This window comes from Lethenteron reissneri, chromosome 67 (genome assembly GCF_015708825.2).
Source record: "Lethenteron reissneri isolate LAM-NWPU_2019-01 chromosome 67, ASM1570882v1, whole genome shotgun sequence".
Classification (NCBI taxonomy): Eukaryota; Metazoa; Chordata; class Hyperoartia; order Petromyzontiformes; family Petromyzontidae; genus Lethenteron; species Lethenteron reissneri.
The window spans coordinates 7,507,251-7,527,955 of record NC_083845.1 but is presented as its reverse complement, the minus strand read 5'-3'; the positions used below and the strand labels follow the sequence as shown (position 1 = coordinate 7,527,955).

Below are 20,705 nucleotides of genomic sequence, written 5' to 3'. Positions count from 1 at the left end.
AGGCCTTTTAAATTCCCCATTCGTGCGTCATCCGTGCGTCATCGGTATCTACTGCCGCTGCCATGGTTTTGTGCAGTGGGTGGTTCTGTGGATGGGTTGTGGGACCATGAGCATCTCCGTGGAAGATCAACCATCCGCCCCCTACTCTGGGCGCGGTCTTCCGACACCCTCCGCGGATGTTCGTCCCGCGACTTCTTCCGAAACGCCGGCTCCGGTAGCGACGGGCCGGGCGCGTCGAACCTGTGACGATGCCGGAGGAGGTTGTGTTCGTCGGCGGTCAAGAGTTTGCCAAAGTTTTTTGTTGAATTCTAGATTTGAAGCTTTCGTGACTGCAAGGATTCATACTCTGTTAGCCCCGCCCCCCCCTCCCGATACGTTCCATTCATTGGCTACCACATTCTGATAAGCCCCTCCCCCCCTCCCCCCTTAACTGGTACTTAAGAGCTTACACCTTGAATCCCTCCCTCACTTGATGCAGCAAATCTGGCTGTGACGGTCCCACCTGATGACGGAGACTTGTGTTGCCTCCGAAACGTCGTGATTTTTATTGTTTTATTTTTTGTTGAACCCAAAAAATGAAAAGTAATCACGTCGGCAAATGACTCGATCGGGACTCGCGCAACGGCGGCACTCACCTGCCCGCCGCTGGCAGACTAAAAGCCCGGCTCGCTGAAGAGTTGCCGGGCCACCTTTCGGACAGCTGCCACTGGGCGTGCCCCTTCAAAGGGAGCCACGGTGGCCAGGAGATGTTAACTACCTCGCCTGGCACGCAGGAGATTCGGTTCAGACTCAACACTACCCATAAACTCAACACTGCCCATAAACTCAACACTGCCCATAGACTCAAAACTACCCATAGGTTCAACACTGCCCATAGACTCAACACTACCCATGGACTCAATACTACCCATAGACTCAACACTGCCCATAGACTCAACACTGCTCATAGACTCAACACTGCCCATAGACTCAACACTACCCATAGACTCAACACTGCCCATAGACTCAACACTGCTCATAGACTCAACACTGCCCATAGTCTCAACACTACCCATAGACTCAACACTGCCCATAGACTCAACACTGCTCATAGACTCAACACTACCCATAGAAGGGAAGTAATAAAATAATAAAAATAAAACATAATAAAACAATTCTCACGACGTTTCGGCTACAACGCAAGCAGCCGTCTTCAGGTGAAGAATGAGACACTACCAAACTAGGAGCTTATATATAAGCTGCATTGGGGGTTGAAGAGCGCCTTAACAAAAAGAATGTGCATGTGAAGAGGGATTTAGCATATTCATGGAAAATGCGTAGGCGTTGGGCGGGGGGGGTGTCAAAGTCATATTATGCCCATGCATTATGCAGGATCAGCAGCAACCAAGGGGGGTGCAGGGATTAGCAGTAACAAAGGAAAGGAATGTTAATGATATGTAGCTGCAGTTACTCAACAACCACGTAGAAAACTAAAGTATAAACTACATAAAAAACTAAAGTATAAACTGCATCGCACCATCAGTATACTTACTATACTCTATAATAAGCTGAGTTACTAACAGCAAGTAATACATTACAATTTTACCTCGTAAAAATTCTATAATATGCTTCCATCTAAACCTTATTCTCTTACATCACACGAGCATATACCGTACTATATACTGCCATAGATAAACCCAACATTAAATTATATACTGTATTGCTGTAAACCAACCTATATCTTATACATTTAATATCACACTATGTATTATTCTACACACCCTAATGTGTATCGAAATGGTTTATTACGTCCTTCCAATGATTGCTGAGCCAGAATCCATCTTCTCGGTTAAAGTTGTCTCTGTGTTTGTATATGTGGATCGCCTCATGAACGAATCTCTCATGATAGCCAGATGGCTTGCAGAGAACCTCTGTCTTGGAGAAGTCAATATCATGTGAGCCCACTGAGTTGTAACAGTGATCTGCCACGGCTGAGGTGTTAGTCCTACCGTGTTTCAGGTCAGCTTTATGTTCACGGATGCGGTCCGAGACATGTCGTTTGGTTTCCCCAATGTAACTGCTACCACAGAGGCAACTTAGTTTGTAGACGCCAGGGTACTGTATGTCTGGAACCACATCTTTTACAGACGGTACCAGATCACGGATTTTATGTACTGTGTTGAATCGGACCTGGATCTTGTGTTTAATCAGGATTTTGGAGATCTTTTTTGTGACCCCAGCAATGTAGGGTAAGGTGATGGTCTTGAAAGGCTCCTCAACAGGATCCTTCTTGATGGTTGGAGTGATGGCTTTGCGGATTGTATAGTCGGAGTAACCATTTGCCTTAAGAGCTTGGCGTACGTGTTTGAGTTCACTGGAAATGTGTTCATGGTCGGAGATGCATTGGGCTCTATGATATAGAGTCTTGATGAGGGAATTCTTCTGAGATGGATGGTGGTGGGAATCCGGTTTTTAGATAAGCATCCGTGTGGGTGGCTTTCCTGTAGACAGAGTGGCTCTGTCTACAGGAAAGCCACCCACACGGATGCTTATCTAAAACCGGATTCCCACCACCATCCATCTCAGAAGAATTCCCTCATCAAGACTCTATATCATAGAGCCCAATGCATCTCCGACCATGAACACATTTCCAGTGAACTCAAACACGTACGCCAAGCTCTTAAGGCAAATGGTTACTCCGACTATACAATCCGCAAAGCCATCACTCCAACCATCAAGAAGGATCCTGTTGAGGAGCCTTTCAAGACCATCACCTTACCCTACATTGCTGGGGTCACAAAAAAGATCTCCAAAATCCTGATTAAACACAAGATCCAGGTCCGATTCAACACAGTACATAAAATCCGTGATCTGGTACCGTCTGTAAAAGATGTGGTTCCAGACATACAGTACCCTGGCGTCTACAAACTAAGTTGCCTCTGTGGTAGCAGTTACATTGGGGAAACCAAACGACATGTCTCGGACCGCATCCGTGAACATAAAGCTGACCTGAAACACGGTAGGACTAACACCTCAGCCGTGGCAGATCACTGTTACAACTCAGTGGGCTCACATGATATTGACTTCTCCAAGACAGAGGTTCTCTGCAAGCCATCTGGCTATCATGAGAGATTCGTTCATGAGGCGATCCACATATACAAACACAGAGACAACTTTAACCGAGAAGATGGATTCTGGCTCAGCAATCATTGGAAGGACGTAATAAACCATTTCGATACACATTAGGGTGTGTAGAATAATACATAGTGTGATATTAAATGTATAAGATATAGGTTGGTTTACAGCAATACAGTATATAATTTAATGTTGGGTTTATCTATGGCAGTATATAGTACGGTATATGCTCGTGTGATGTAAGAGAATAAGGTTTAGATGGAAGCATATTATAGAATTTTTACGAGGTAAAATTTTAATGTATTACTTGCTGTTAGTAACTCAGCTTATTATAGAGTATAGTAAGTATACTGATGGTGCGATGCAGTTTATACTTTAGTTTTTTATGTAGTTTATACTTTAGTTTTCTACGTGGTTGTTGAGTAACTGCAGCTACATATCATTAACATTCCTTTCCTTTGTTACTGCTAATCCCTGCACCCCCCTTGGTTGCTGCTGATCCTGCATAATGCATGGGCATAATATGACTTTGACACCCCCCCGCCCAACGCCTACGCATTTTCCATGAATATGCTAAATCCCTCTTCACATGCACATTCTTTTTGTTAAGGCGCTCTTCAACCCCCAATGCAGCTTATATATAAGCTCCTAGTTTGGTAGTGTCTCATTCTTCACCTGAAGACGGCTGCTTGCGTTGTAGCCGAAACGTCGTGAGAATTGTTTTATTATGTTTTATTTTTATTATTTTATTACTTCCCTTCTACGTGACTTTACCGAAAGAAACAAGAAGATGAATCCCTGCAGTCACGAAAGCTTTAAATCGAAATAAAACTACCCATAGACTCAACACTGCCCATAGACTCAACACTACCCATAGACTCAACACTGCCCATAGACTCAACACTGCTCATAGACTCAACACTACCCATAGACTCAACACTACCCATAGACTCAACACTACCCATAGACTCAACACTGCCCATAGACTCAACACTGCTCATAGACTCAACACTGCCCACAGACTCAACACTGCCCATAGACTCAACACTACCCATAGACTCAACACTACCCATAGACTCAACACTGTCCAGACTCAATACTGCCCATAGACTCAACACTACCCATAGACTCAGCACTGCCCATAGACTCAACACTACCCATAGACTCAACACTGCCCATAGACTCAACACTACCCATAGACTCAACACTACCCATAGACTCAACACTACCCATAGACTCAACACTACCCACAGACTCAACACTGCCCATAGACTCAACACTACCCATAGACTCAGCACTGCCCATAGACTCAACACTACCCATAGACTCAACACTACCCATATACTCAGCACTGCCCATAGACTCAACACTACCCATAGACTCAACACTACCCATAGACTCAGCACTGCCCATAGACTCAACACTACCCATAGACTCAACACTACCCATAGACTCAACACTGCCCATAGACTCAACACTGCCCATTGACTCAACACTGCCCATAGACACAACACTGCCCATAGACTCAACACTACCCATAGACTCAACACTGCCCATAGACTCAACACTGCCCATAGACTCAACACTGCCCATAGACTCAACACTACCCACAGACTCAACACTGCCCATAGACTCAACACTACCCATAGACTCAACACTGCCCATAGACTCAACACTGCCCATAGACTCAAAACTGCCCATAGACTCAACACTGCCCATAGACTCAACACTGCCCATAGACTCAACACTACCCATAGACTCAACACTGCCCATAGACTCAACACTGCCCATAGACTCAACACTGCCCATAGACTCAACACTGTCCAGACTCAACACTGCCCATAGACTCAACACTGCCCATAGACTCAACACTGCACATAGACTCAACACTGTCCAGACTCAACACTGCCCATAGACTCACCACTGCCCATAGACTCAACACTGCCCATAGACTCAACACTGTCCAGACTCAACACTGCCCATAGACTCAACACTGCCCATAGACTCAACACTACCCATAGACTCAACACTGTCCAGACTCAACACTGCCCATAGACTCAACACTGCCCATAGACTCAACACTGCCCATAGACTCAACACTGCCCATAGACTCAACACTGCCCATAGACTCAACACTGCCCATAGACTCAACACTGCCCATAGACTCAACACTGCCCATAGACTCAACACTGCCCATAGACTCAACACTGCCCACAGACTTTGCAGACGTAAAGTTGCCAGCGTAAGGGAGGGCAGCTCCGTCGACACAACTCATCAACGTCGTCACTTCTGCTCCGACATTCACGTGTCGAGTGTAGTTCACGGTCCGAGCCCCGGGTGCAAGGGGTTGACGGGACACTCACCTTCTTTCCTGGGGGGCCCCTCGGGGCCTCCATGCCCGGGTCACCGGTGAGTCCCTGGGGTGAGAGAGAGCCGGGTGAACCAACGACCATGGGTGCGGATCGCACGGACCGCACGTTGGCGCCGGACATCAACGGCGTCGTCAGCCGGGGAGTCGTTCTTGCGGAGAATTCAAGCGGCGATTAACGAGTGGACGCCTACCACCGCCCCGTAATTTTGTGGCTCTCCACGTGGCTAAATTTCTTGGTCGGTTGAAACACGTCCCATCGACCGCACGTCCTTCTGGGGCGAGTGCGTCTCATCAGCGTCGATTCGTTCGATGGGCAGCGAGTAAATTGACACTCGTCAACTGGTCGAAAAATCAGTAATGTTTAAAACAAATTTAACACGCTTTTATGAAATGTACTAGTAATGTAAGAAATCCACGACTCCACGAAGTGGCCCCCGAAGCTTGACATAACGTAAGGAGACCGTGGCCAATCACAGCCAACGTCAGTTGACCGTGGGCAATTAGACCCAAGCCGAAACATAACATCTAAAAAATAATGTTTAAAAAAATATATATTTTTTATGATAGAATATAGTATTGTCGTCAGTATGACATCAGTATACCAAGTTTGCAGCCGATACCACATTGGGAAGTGAGTTAAAATTTAGTTACAAAATTTGAGGATACAACAACGACGACAACAACAACAGACAGAGTGAGTTGAATAAAAGCGTGTAAAAAAACACTTGAATATATAGAGGACAGCAGAGCTCGGTGCCGGTTTATCACGTGGCAGCTGGCTTCCCATTTGTCTTTGATTCTTGAGTCGTCTCTCTACGAGTGTGAGTGAATTAACGGTGTTCCCGCGTTATTCACGAAATAGCTACACTGCCCGTAGACTCAACACTGCCCATAGACTCAACACTACCCATAGACTCAACACTGCCCATAGACTCAACACTACCCATAGACTCAACACTACCCATAGACTCAACACTGCCCATAGACTCAACACTACCCATAGACTCAACACTGCCCATAGACTCAACACTACCCATAGACTCAACACTACCATAGACTCAACACTGCCCATAGACTCAACACTACCCATAGACTCAACACTGCCCATAGACTCAACACTGCCCATAGACTCAACACTGCCCATAGACTCAACACTGCCCATAGACTCAACACTACCCACAGACTCAACACTGCCCATAGACTCAACACTGCCCATAGACTCAACACTACCCATAGACTCAACACTGCCCATAGACTCAACACTGCCCATAGACTCAACACTGCCCATAGATCAACACTGCCCATAGACTCAACACTGCCCATAACTACACTACCCATAGACTAAACATGCCCATAGACTCAACACTGCCCATAGACTCAACACTGCCCATAGACTCAACATGCCCATAGACTCAACACTACCCATAGACTCAACACTGCCCATAGACTCAACACTGCCCATAGACTAACACTGCCCATAGACTCAACACTACCCATAGACTCAACACTACCCATAGACTCAACACTGCCCATAGACTCAACACTACCCATAGACTCAACACTGCCCATAGACTCAACACTACCCATAGACTCAACACTGCCCATAGATAACACTACCCATAGACTCAACACTGCCCATAGACTCAACATACCCATAGACTCAACACTACCATAGACTCAACACTACCCATAGACTCAACACTGCCCGTAGACTCAACACTACCCGTAGACTCAACATACCCATAGACTCAACACTGCCCGTAGACTCAACTGCCCATAGAATCACACTGCCCATAGACTCAACACTGCCCATAGACTCAACACTACCCATAGACTCAACACTACCCATAGGACTCAACACTGCCATAGAAACACTACCCATAGACTCAACACTGCCCATAGACTCAACACTACCCATAGACTCAACACTGCCCATAGACTCAACACTACCCATAGACTCAACACTGCCCATAGACTCAACATACCCATAGACTCACACTGCCCATAGACTCAACAACTACCCATAGACTCACACTACCATAGACTCAACACTACCCATAGACTCAACACTGCCCGTAGACTCAAACACTACCCATAGGACTCAACACTACCCATAACACTCATGCCCGTAGACTCAACACTGCCCATAGACTCAGCACTGCCCATAGACTCAACACTGCCCATAGACTCAACACTACCCATAGACTCAACACTGCCCATAGACTCAACACTGCCCATAGACTCAACACTACCCATAGACTCAACACTGCCCATAGACTCAACACTGCCCATAGACTCAACACCCATAGACTCAACACTCCCATAGACTCAACACTGCCCATAGACTCAACACTGCCCATAGACTCAACACTACCCATAGACTCAAAACTACCCATACACTCAACACTGCCCATAGACTCAACACTACCCATAGACTCAACACTGCCCATAGACTCAACACTACCCATAGACTCAACACTGCCCATAGACTCAACACTGCCCATAGACTCAACACTCCCCATAGACTCAACACTACCCATAGACTCAACACTGCCCATAGACTCAACACTACCCATAGACTCAACACTACCCATAGACTCAACACTACCCATAGACTCAACACTGCCCATAGACTCAACACTGCCCATAGACTCAACACTACCCATAGACTCAACACTGCCCATAGACTAAACACTACCCATAGACTCAACACTGCCCATAGACTCAACACTGCCCATAGACTCAACACTACCCATAGACTCAACACTGCCCATAGACTCAACACTACATAGACTCAACACTACATAGACTCAACACTGCCACCCATAGACTCAACACTGCCCATAGACTCAACACTGCCCATAGACTCAACACTGCCCATAGACTCAACACTACCCATAGACTCAACACTGCCCATAGACTCACACTGCCCATAGACTCAACACTACCCATAGACTCAACACTGCCCATAGACTCAACACTACCCATAGACTCAAAACTACCCATACACTCAACACTGCCCATAGACTCAGCACTGCCCATAGACTCAACACTACCCATAGACTCAACACTGCCCATAGACTCAACACTGCCCATAGACTCAAAACTACCCATACACTCAACACTGCCCATAGACTCAACACTACCCATAGACTCAACACTGCCCATAGACTCAACACTGCCCATAGACTCAACACTGCCCATAGACTCAACACTACCCATAGACTCAACACTGCCCATAGACTCAACACTGCCCATAGACTCAACACTCCCATAGACTCAACACTGCCCATAGACTCAACACTGCCCATAGACTCAACACTACCCATAGACTCAACACTGCCCATAGACTCAACACTGCCCATAGACTCAACATCCATAGACTCAACACTGCCCATAGACTCAACACTCCATAGACTCAACACTGCCCATAGACTCAACACTGCCCATCGACTCAACACTGCCCATAGACTCAACACTACCCATAGACTCAACACTGCCATAGACTCAACACTGCCATAGACTCAACACTGCCCATAGACTCAACACTGCCCATAGACTCAACACTGCCCATAGACTCAACACTGCCCAGACTCAACACTGCCCATAGACTCAACACTGCCCATAGACTCAACACTGCCCATAGACTCAACACTGCCCATAGACTCAACACTGCCCATAGACTCAACACTGCCCATAGACTCAACACTACCCATAGACTCAACACTACCCATAGACTCACACCCATAGACTCAACACTGCCCATAGACTCAACACTACCCATAGACTCAACACTGCCCATAGACTCAACACTGCCCATAGACTCAACACTGCCCATAGACTCAACACTACCCATAGACTCAACACTGCCCATAGACTCAACACTGCCCATAGACTCAACACTACCCATAGACTCAACACTACCCATAGACTCAACACTGCCCATAGACTCAACACTGCCCATAGACTCAACACTACCCATAGACTCAACACTGCCCCGACTCAACACTGCCCATAGACTCAACACTACCCATAGACTCAACACTCCATAGACTCAACACTGCCCATAGACTCAACACTACCATAGACTAACACACTACCCATAGACTCAACACTGCCCATAGACTCAACACTGCCCATAGACTCAACACTACCCATAGACTCAACACTGCCCATAGACTCAACACTACCCATAGACTCAACACTACCCATAGACTCAACACTGCCCATAGACTCAACACTGCCCATAGACTCAACACCCATAGAGACTCAACATGCCCATAGACTCAACACTACCCATAGACTCAACACTGCCCATAGACTCAACACTGCCCATAGACTCAACACTGCCCATAGACTCAACACTGCCCATAGACTCAACACTACCCATAGACTCAAACTACCCATAGACTCAACACTGCCCATAGACTCACACTGCCCATAGACTCAACACCCATAGACTCAACACCCATAGACTCAACACTGCCCATAGACTCAACACTACCCATAGACTCAACACCATAGACTCAACACCCATAGACTCAACACTACCCATAGACTCAACACTGCCCATAGACAAACACTGCCATAGACTCAACACTGCCCATAGACTCAACACTGCCCATAGACTCAACACTACCCATAGACTCAACACTGCCCATAGACTCAACACTACCCATAGACTCAACACTGTCCATAGACTAACAGCACGACACGTGCGATGTTGCTCACCATCAAGCCTGGTGGACCGGGCACGCCAGGATTACCGTGAGGTCCACGCAGTCCCTTGGGAATGATAAACACAAACAAGCAGACAGTGACATCTCATTCACCCACAGCAAGACGGGTTTGTTGTTGTTGTTGTTGATCACCACGTGAATAACCCAACCAGTTAAAGATGTCCATTGTATTCTAGATTTGAAGCTTTCGTGACTGCAAGGATTCATATTCTTAGGTTTTTTCGGTAAAGTCACGTAGGTAAAAAAGTGTGCCTTACTTGGCCCTTCCCCCCTCAACCATTATATAAACGGAGTGGTAGCTCTTGTAATCTCTCATTTACTTGATACAGCTATCGTGGCTGTGACGGTTCCACCTGAAGACGGAAGCTTGTGTTGCCTCCGTAACGTCGTGATTTTTTATTTTATTTTACTTTAATTAATTTTAATTTTAATTTTTTACCTACGTGACTTTACCGAAAAAACCGAAGAATATGTCCATTGTAATTTATGTGCATACATCACCCCCCCCCCTCCTCCGCAGCCTCTGGCCTACACCCCTGATTGGCTTACAAGTAATGACATCACAACTCCGTGGCTGTCACCTGATGCTGCTGGTTGTTGCTGTTGTTGTTGTTGTCGTAATCGCCGGTGAAACGTCGCGGCTACTCGAATTGTGAATGTTGTCGTGGGCTTTACTCTCCAGCTCACCACCCGTGGGGTGCTGCACTAGCGACGAATTGGCCACGTTTCGCTTACGTGACACAACCTTCATAATTGGCTGTGTCGGGTGGTGGCGGGTTTAACTACACAACCTTTATATTCACTGAATCTTACCACAAAAACCTCCATTATGGATAATATTGGTTGCGAAAGCACCTCCTACTACTACTTGTTAAACAGATCTCATTCAGATTGCAAGGCAGGCCTCCATCTCCCCTCATCTCAATTCACAGCTGATGTTTGTTGTTGGTAACTATTCATGGATCGCCTAGGCTTCTAGGAGATGTTGATTACCTCGCCTGTACACAGGAGGTCGTGGATTCAATCCCGACCCTGACGCCTGCTGTATATTTGGAGTTTGCGTGTCCTCTCTCTCATTATCATCACGGTGGCTAGGAGATGTTAACTACCACGCCTGGTGTGCAGGAGGTCGTGGGTTCGATCTCCACCCTGACGCCTGCTGCTGTATATTTGGAGTTTGCGTGTCGCTCTCTCTCCTGTGGTGGGGCGCGTGGATTTTTCTCCGGGTCCTCCCGGTTCTTCCTTTGCACATTTAGAGAATGGACGTCACGCGTTCAGGATAATTTGGCTGCCGCTTGAAGTTTCCACGACGGGCCGCTTTTCTTGTGCTGCCGTAGGTGACGGCGAGGTCGCTTCCGAAAAAAGAAAGCTTCGTAGCTCAGTGGGGCCTTACCCGGTAAAAAATAATAATATATTTGTTGAATAGTGAAGTGGCCAAGTTTATGCCGTCAAGAGCCTCCACCCACCCACCCGGCACGGCCAGACCCGAATGGTCATCGTTGCTGTGGCCCAACGAGCTGCGAGCAGACGGATCTCTTCATGCGTCCAGCAAAAAAAAACCGCCCCGCGTTTCTGGACGCAGTCACCGGCGATCACGTCCGGCCTACGCGAATTGTTAATGTTGTGGTGGGATTTACTCTCCGACGCGCAGCCGGTGTATGGCCCGAGTAGTTACCAATTGGCACGTTTTGCGTAAGCGACACAAACCTACCGGCTGGCTGCGTCGGGCGGTGGCGGCGGGCTAACGACTCAGCCTTTAGACTTGCGCGGCCGAACGCAAAGAAAACTTGACCACGTGAGCTAAACGTTCTCACGTTCACGCGCGGAAGCGGATATGACAGAGCTACCTCTGAGATCCCTTCTTCTCCTTCTTCAAGTGACACTCTGGTGCACACAGAAAGGCCCGTGGAAGCGGATATACCAGAGAGCTACCTCTGAGAGCCCAGTGGACAAGGGGGAGGGTAGGCAGGGGGGAGGGTGGCCCACATCTAGCAGGCGGGCAACTTACGTTGGGTCCTCTCATTCCCTGCACTCCGCGTTGGCCAGTGGGCCCAGGCGGTCCCTGCACACAACCCCACATTCCGGCGTTGGCGTTAAAACGCGGGCAAAGGAGCGGGTTCGCGACCGCCCGCATAGGCCCGCTGCTGGTGGAGAGGGGGGCCTTCCGCTAGGGCGAGCGCTGGAGAGACAGAGAGATAGAGAGACAGAAAGAGACAGAGAGAGACAGAGAGAGAGAGAAACAGAGGGAGAGAGACAGAGAGAGAGAGCGACAGAGACAGAGGGACAGAGAGACAACGAGAGAGACACAAAGAGAGAGACAAAGAGAGACACACAGAGAGAGATAAAGACAGAGAGAGAGAAAGAGAGACAGAGAGAGACAGAGAGAGACAGAGAGACAGAGACAGAGAGAGAGAGCAGGAGAGACAGCGAGAGAGAGACAGAGACATAGACAGAGAGACAGAGAGAGAGAGAGATAGAGAGAGAGCGAGAGAGAGACAGCGAGAGAGAGACAGCGAGAGACAGAGAAACAGAGACAGAGATAGAGAGACAGACAGCGAGAGAGAGACATAGACACAGAGACAGTGGTATTTGGCTGACCGGTACGTCTTGGAAGAAGAAGTTGTATTTGTGTGAGTATACGCTGAACTTCTTTTGCACCCTACGGAGCCAACCGCGTTTAGCGGAGGTCCGGGGGGGGGGGGGGGGGAAGGACAACCAACTAAACACAAGAAGCAGTTCTAAACAAATGAGTTTGTCAATGTAAACGACGATGATTTAAAAGTTGAATAGCTAGTAGTGGCTTCCTAATATCGGAAGGCAAGAACGTTCCAGACGGCCGCAGAAGCGCATCTGAAAGCGCCACGCGACGGCCGAGACGGAAGCCGCCACCGCCGCTGCGAGCGTCAGTGGAGTGTCGAGTGACGATGCTTCGTAGCCCCTCAACGAGATCAGCCAAGGTATTGTGGTTCATTTGTGGCAATAATTTCGTGTGAAATAACAATAATGATCTTTCTTCTTGGTTCTTTCGCTAAAGTCACGTAGAATGGAAATAATAAAATAATAAAATAAAACATAATAAAATAATTCTTACGACGTTTCGGCCACAACGCAAGCAGCCGTCCTCAGGTGATGACCAGGTCTGTCGGGGAGACTTTACCGAAAGAACCAAGAAGATGAATCCCTGCAGTCACGAAAGCTTTAAATCGAAAAATAATGATCTTGATAATTGGCTTTTTACCCTTCTATCTGGCAACAAAACTGACACCTTTTTTTACAAGGAGTCATGTTTGCATAGACCACAATACCTGGAGCCATAATGCAAACAAAAAACATAACTCTGACAATATATGCACTTATAATATATGCACTTATCAGAGATGATGACGACGATGACGACGATGATGATGATGACGACGATGATGACAACGATGACGACGACGATGACGACGATGATGACGGTGATGACGACGATGATGATGACGATGATGACGACGATGATGATGACGACGATGATGACGTGGGCGGTGTTCTCACTCTGTTTGGCCTACAGTGGCCTTGCGATGAAGAACGCCGCTCTAGATTGAGCTCTCAATGGCTCTTTGCGGTAGCACTCGGGTCCACACAGAATGGCCCAACGAAGCAGATGTCACAGAACTACCTCTGAGCGGCGTGAGCAAGCTGTTGCAGCGCTGCGCCTTCACCATGATGACTGCGCTACCGCTCCCTGATCACGCAAGTACAAAGATCCCCCGTTTAGGCCTTCAACGGACTGTTGGGGCGCACCTATGAAGGCCGGAACGACACACGAGGGGGTGGGTGGCCAGCGCCACGCCCGGCCACCTTTGTCTCCCTCATGGCCCATTTACACACCGCGCCGAATACTCAATTAAGGCTGAGTCGACCTAGGGGAGGCCCAGGACCGGCTCAGATAATCGTCATCGGGGTTGGTGGCCGTGAGCGGGAATCGAACTCGGGTCCGCCTTGGGTTCGTAGCGTAGCGTAGCGCTAACCGCTACACTGCCGCGTGCAACAACAAAAAACAAAGATCCCCCTTATAGCCTGAACAGGCTGTTGGTGCAAGTGCTGTTAACGAGCACTCGCGTGCACAAAGACAAAGATCCCCCGTATAGCCTGAACAGGCTATTGGGGCAAGTGCTGTCAGCGAGCACTAGCGTGCACAAAGACAAAGATCCCCCGTATAGCCTGAACAGACTGTTGGGGCAAGTGCTGTTAGCGAGCACTCGCGTGCACAAAGATAAAGATCCCCCGTATAACCTGAACAGGCTATTGGTGCAAGTGCTGTTAGCGAGCACTCGCGCGCACACACAGATGCACGCACGCCACTCACAGGAGGCCCAGGGTCTCCACGGGGCCTTGGAGCCCCTCCAAGCCACGCAGCAGCACCATGGCGTCGGTGGCGTCATGGCCCAACGAGTAGCCGTCACCGCCCAGCATCGTCTCGACGCTGGGGGGGGGCGTCTCGATCTGCGTCGCGTTGCCGAAATCCGCCGGGCTCCTCGTGACCGTCGCGCCGCTCGCCCCGCCGCCCAGGATCTCTAGGCCGCCGTCACCCGCACCGATGGCGTCTCCCGGCGGGCCGTCCGCCCGCCCTTCCGAAGCGCCTTCTGCTTCATGTCGCGTCTCCGGTGGACTCGCGGATGTACCGCTTCTCCCGCGGGTGGCGCCCGGGCGAAGCGAGCTCGACACTTCGGGCCTGGGACTTTGGGGCGTCGTTGGAGCCGCCGGTTCGTTGATTTCCTCAACTGTCACCACTGCCGTCGACGCCACCGCCGTAGTACCCCGACTGGTGGATATTAAACGGCCGACCGCTTTCTCCGAAGGAGCGGTCGGCTTTGTGATCGTTGATGACGACGACTGCGGGACCTTGTCAGCCTTCTTCGGCGTGCCGTCGCCGCCGCCGCCACCGCTCGAAGAAGCCGCCGGCTCCTTCTTCGCCGAGGCCGTAGGCTTCTGCGAGGCCTGGTTCTCGCTCGCCGTTGTCGGAGCCCGCTTGGCCGCCGCCGCCGGGGGCGCGCGTCCCCACCGCCTCCCACCTTCCGCCGCGTGCCGCGGGGGCGCCGTCGCCCGGGGAGCGGCCGCCCCCCGGGCCTCCGTTCCGTTGGCGTCTGCGGCGAAGCCTTCGCCGGGCTGCCGCTCGCCCGGCATCGGCGGCGAGAGCGATGCGATTCCGCCGCCGTCGTCGCCGGCGTCGCCTCGGCACTCCTCGCGAACGACGGCGCAGTAGTCGGCGGCCACGTTGGCCGAGGGGAAGAGGTCGAGCTGGCAAACGAGGCCCTCGAAGGGCACCGCGCGGCGGGACAGCCTTCCGAGCTTGAACAGGGCCTCGGGCCCGATGGCGGGCCTGGTGGCCGCGCTGACGCTCCTCCGCAGGAACTGGCGGCCGCACCCGGTGTAGAGCGTCACGCTCCGCTCCGTCACGGCCAAGGCGACGCTGTGCGGCCTCGGCTCGTGCAGGTTTACGCCGAAGTGCAGCGGCTTCCCGTTGGACAGGTGGACCGCCACCTTCCGCGGCAGGAGCTGCAGGCCGAAGAGGAGCGCGGGGGCCTCAGCGGTGAGAGCCTCCCCCGCCCCGCCCGTCGGCGCGGTGACACTGAGGAGGAACGCGTGGCTCGGCCGCAGGGGGCGGACGCTCAGGACGATGGAGAAATTTCCAGCGAAAAATCTGGCGGAACGACGTCGGAGACCTTGGCCTCCACCTGGGATTTCCTGGTGAGCATGACGCCGGGCGGTGCTAGCGCGGCGCCGTGAGGTGTCACCGGCTTGGCGGGTGGCAACATCGCCGTCGCCAGCGTGATGTTGGGCGTCAAGCCTAGCCTTTGGAGAACGTCCACATCTGCGGAAGAAAAGAAATGCATTTTTTTCGATTTAAAGCTTTCGTGACTGCAGGGAATCATCTTCTTGGTTCTTTCGGTAAAGTCACGTAGAATGTAAATAATAAAATAATAAAAATAAAACATAGTAAAAAAATTCTCACGACGTTTCGGCCACAACGCAAGCAGCCATCCTCAGGTGAAGAACAGGTCTGTCGAGAAGACAGAAGACAGAAATGGAATGGATTCAGACTCTGTCTTCTCGACAGACCTGTTCTTCACCTGAGGACGGCTGCTTGCGTTGTGGCCGAAAGGTCGTGAGAATTATTTTATTATGTTTTATTTTTATTATTTTATTCTTTCCATTCTACGTGACTTTTACCGAAAAAACCAACAAGATGAAAATAAATGCATTTAAGTGAAAAAAGAATCCATTAAAATATATTTTTTTACATCAACGTGCCGCATAACTGTTACTCTAAGGCGGTCGAGAGAGTGGAGAAACTCGCGGTGAGCGCGCTTCGGCCATCGAAATAAAAATCTTCATTTAGACCGGCGGAGGGGGAGGAATCCGATAAGCCGCGAAGCTCTTTGTTCGCAGGTTTCCGGCACAGGCACGGGGTCAGCGAGGTGCATCGGCGAAAGTGGTCATGTGCCCATACCGTTAAGCGATTACATTGCACGATACAACGGGTATACGTGCGTCTCATCCTCGACTGCGGTGCGGATGGTTAATTTTCGCTCTGCATCCACTAAGAGTTGCACCATTCAACTCGGACCCACGTCTATGAATATGTCCACCCAGAACTGGTGTCAAGCTGATTCGCACACCGGATGTTGAACACCGATTCACGGCTTTGCCGATGAGATGCGCTCCTAGGAGGCCGTGGCGATGCTGGGATGTGTACAAAAACATACTTTTATCAGACTATTTATTGACACTGCAGGAGGAATCTCATGCTATGTAAAGCTATTTTGTTCATAGATGTACAGTAGGGGGCAGTTACGACGACAAACAGTATAAACATCATGATAGTACCGCAAAGTACAAGAATATTTTACGTGGAGGGACAAACGTGGCAAGGAGATGCATTGATTATAACCCTTTCCCATTCCGTATGTGAACGTCATCAGTCTTTCTTTCGATTCCGTTCCAATGACGTACGTGTACGTGTTAGTGTATGGGTAGTGTTAGTGATGACGTACGTGTTAGTCTATGGGTAGTGTTAGTCTATGGGTAGTGTTAGTGATGACGTACGTGTTAGTGTTAGTCTATGGGCAGTGTTAGTGATGACGTACGTGTTAGTGTTAGTCTATGGGCAGTGTTAGTGATGACGTACGTGTTAGTGTATGGGTAGTGTTAGTGATGACGTACGTGTTAGTGTTAGTGTATGGGTAGTGTTAGTGATGACGTACGTGTTAGTGTTAGTGTATGGGTAGTGTTAGTGATGACGTACGTGTTAGTGTATGGGTAGTCTTCTTGGTTCTTTCGGTAAAGTCACGTAGAAGGGAAGTAATAAAATAATAAAAATAAAACATAATAAAATAAAATAATTCTCACGACGTTTCGGCTACAACGCAAGCAGCCGTCTTCAGGTGAAGAATGAGACAATGCCAAGCTAGGAGCTTATATATAAGCTGCGTTGGAGGTGGAAGAAAGAGCGCCTTAACAAAAGAATGTGCATATGAAGAAGAATTTAGCATATTCATGGAAAAATGCGATGGAGGTGGGCGGGGGGGTTTCAAAGTCATATTATGCCCATGCATTATGCAGGATCAACAGCACCAAGGGGGGGGGGGTGCAGGGATTAGCAGTAACAAAGGAAAGGAATGTTAATGATATGTAGCTGCAGTTAGTTGATGTGGTCGAGAAATTGTTTTAGAGCAGCACGGCCATGTGGCCAATTGCTCTAGACCAATTTCTCGACCACATCAACTCCATACACCCAGCCATCAGATTCACCATGGAAGTCGAAAAAGATGGCAAGCTACCCTTTTTGGATGTCCTAATCAAAAGGAGACCTGATGGTTCAGTGAGCCACTCTGTCTACAGGAAAGCCACCCATACGGATGCTTATCTAAAACCGGATTCCCACCACCATCCATCCCAGAAGAATTCCCTCATCAAGACTCTATATCATAGAGCCCAATGCATCTCCGACCATGAACACATTGCCAGTGAACTCAAACACGTACGCCAAGCTCTTAAGGCTAATGGTTACTCCGACTACACAATCCGCAAAGCCATCACTCCAACCATCAAGAAGGATCCTGTTGAGGAGCCTTTCAAGACCATCACCTTACCCTACATTGCTGGGGTCACAAAAAAGATCTCCAAAATCCTGATTAAACACAAGATCCAGGTCCGATTCAACACAGTACATAAAATCCGTGATCTGGTACCGTCTGTAAAAGATGTGGTTCCAGACATACAGTACCCTGGCGTCTACAAACTAAGTTGCCTCTGTGGTAGCAGTTACATTGGGGAAACCAAACGACATGTCTCGGACCGCATCCGTGAACATAAAGCAGACCTGAAACACAGTAGGACAAACACCTCAGCCGTGGCAGATCACTGTTACAACTCAGTGGGCTCACATGATATTGACTTCTCCAAGACAGAGGTTCTCTGCAAGCCATCTGGCTATCATGAGAGATTCGTTCATGAGGCGATCCACATACACAAACGCAGAGACAATTTTAACCGAGAAGATGGATTCTGGCTTAGCAATCATTGGAAGGACGTAATAAACCATTTCGACACACATTAGGGTGGGTAGAATAATACATAGTGTTATATTAAATGTCTAAAATATAGGTTGGTTTACAGCAATACAGTATATAATTTAATGTTGGCAGTATATAGTACGGTATATGCTCGTGTGATGCAATAGAATAAAGTTTAGATGGAAGCATATTATATAATTTTTACGACGTAGAATTGTAATGTATTACTTGCTGTTAGTAACTCAGCTTAGTGTAGAGTATAGTAAGTATACTGATGGTGCTATGCTATTTATACTTTAGTTTTTTATGTAGTTTATACTTTAGTTTTCTACGTGGTTGTTGAGTAACTGCAGCTACATATCATTAACATTCCTTTCCTTTGTTACTGCTAATCCCTGCACCCCCCCCCCCCTTGGTGCTGTTGATCCTGCATAATGCATGGGCATAATATGACTTTGAAACCCTCCCGCCCACCTCCTACGCATTTTTCCATGAATATGCTAAATTCCTCTTCATATGCACATTCTTTTGTTAAGGCGTTCTTTCTTCCACCTCCAACGCAGCTTATATATAAGCTCCTAGCTTGGCATTGTCTCATTCTTCACCTGAAGACGGCTGCTTGCGTTGTAGCCGAAACGTCGTGAGAATTATTTTATTTTATTATGTTTTATTTTTATTATTTTATTACTTCCCTTCTACGTGACTTTACCGAAAGAACCAAGAAGATGAATCCCTGCAGTCACGAAAGCTTTAAATCGAAATGTATGGGTAGTGTTAGTGATGACGTACGTGTTAGTGTTAGTCTATGGGTAGTGTTAGTGATGACGTACGTGTTAGTGTATGGGTAGTGTTAGTGGTGACGTACGTGTTAGTGTTAGTGTATGGGTAGTGTTAGTGATGACGTACGTGTTAGTGTTAGTGTATGGGTAGTGTTAGTGATGACGTACGTGTTAGTGTTAGTCTATGGGTAGTGTTAGTCTATGGGTAGTGTTAGTGATGACGTACGTGTTAGTATTAGTCTATGGGTAGTGTTAGTGATGACGTACGTGTTAGTGTTAGTCTATGGGTAGTGTTAGTCTATGGGTAGTGTTAGTCTATGGGTAGTGTTAGTGATGACGTACGTGTTAGTGTTAGTCTATGGGCAGTGTTAGTGATGACGTACGTGTTAGTGTTAGTCTATGGGTAGTGTTAGTGGTGACGTACGTGTTAGTGTATGGGTAGTGTTAGTGGTGACGTACGTGTTAGTGTTAGTCTATGGGTAGTGTTAGTGGTGACGTACGTGTTAGTGTTAGTCTATGGGTAGTGTTAGTGGTGACGTACGTGTTAGTCTATGGGCAGTGTTAGTGATGACGTACGTGTTAGTGTTAGTCTATGGGTAGTGTTAGTGGTGACGTACGTGTTAGTGTATGGGTAGTGTCAGTGATGACGTACGTGTTAGTGTATGGGTAGTGTCATTGATGACGTACGTCTCCGTAGGTGTACGTGTTAGTCTATGGGTAGTGTCAGTGATGACGTACGTGTACGTTAGTCTATGGGTAATCTCAGTGCTGATGTCACGTGTCATTCTATGGGTATATGACGTCACGAAGCTCTGCCCCCCCCCCCAAAATAAAACACGCTTCAAATCGCTTTAAACTATTGTCATTGTAGTGCATATTTAATGTGGCGCTGCACTCTGATGTTGTAGGAGAAAACATTTATTACAAAGTCTATTTAATTATGTAGAACGTGTTGTCTATATTTATTTTAAGTTGCGCATTTTTGATGTGACGTCACATTTCTCACCCTCTCCCCCCCTCGTCACACATCGTCACAAATGTCTGACCCCCACAGCCCCCCCCCCTAGGTGCGTGACGTCATTCCCTGTCCTCGCTTAACGGCCGGCGTCCTGGAGGCAAACGCAAAGTGGTTGCCGCTGTCAGT

The 20,705-nt window shown here is 48.5% G+C and overlaps 1 protein-coding gene across 1 annotated transcript in view; it reads right to left on the bottom strand.

The window, feature by feature from the left end:
- Positions 1-13,928, bottom strand: part of LOC133360129 (collagen alpha-1(XXVII) chain-like) — a 90,233-nt gene extending 76,305 nt beyond the window's left edge. The window contains exons 1-4 of the mRNA XM_061578715.1: positions 13,875-13,928; positions 12,233-12,286; positions 10,217-10,270; positions 5,478-5,531 (exon numbers count right to left, since the gene is read on the bottom strand). Of these exons, the coding sequence (XP_061434699.1) occupies positions 5,478-5,531; positions 10,217-10,270; positions 12,233-12,286; positions 13,875-13,928 (216 nt within the window). The remainder of the gene's footprint in view (positions 1-5,477; positions 5,532-10,216; positions 10,271-12,232; positions 12,287-13,874) is intronic.
- Positions 13,929-20,705: the final 6,777 nt, after the last annotated feature.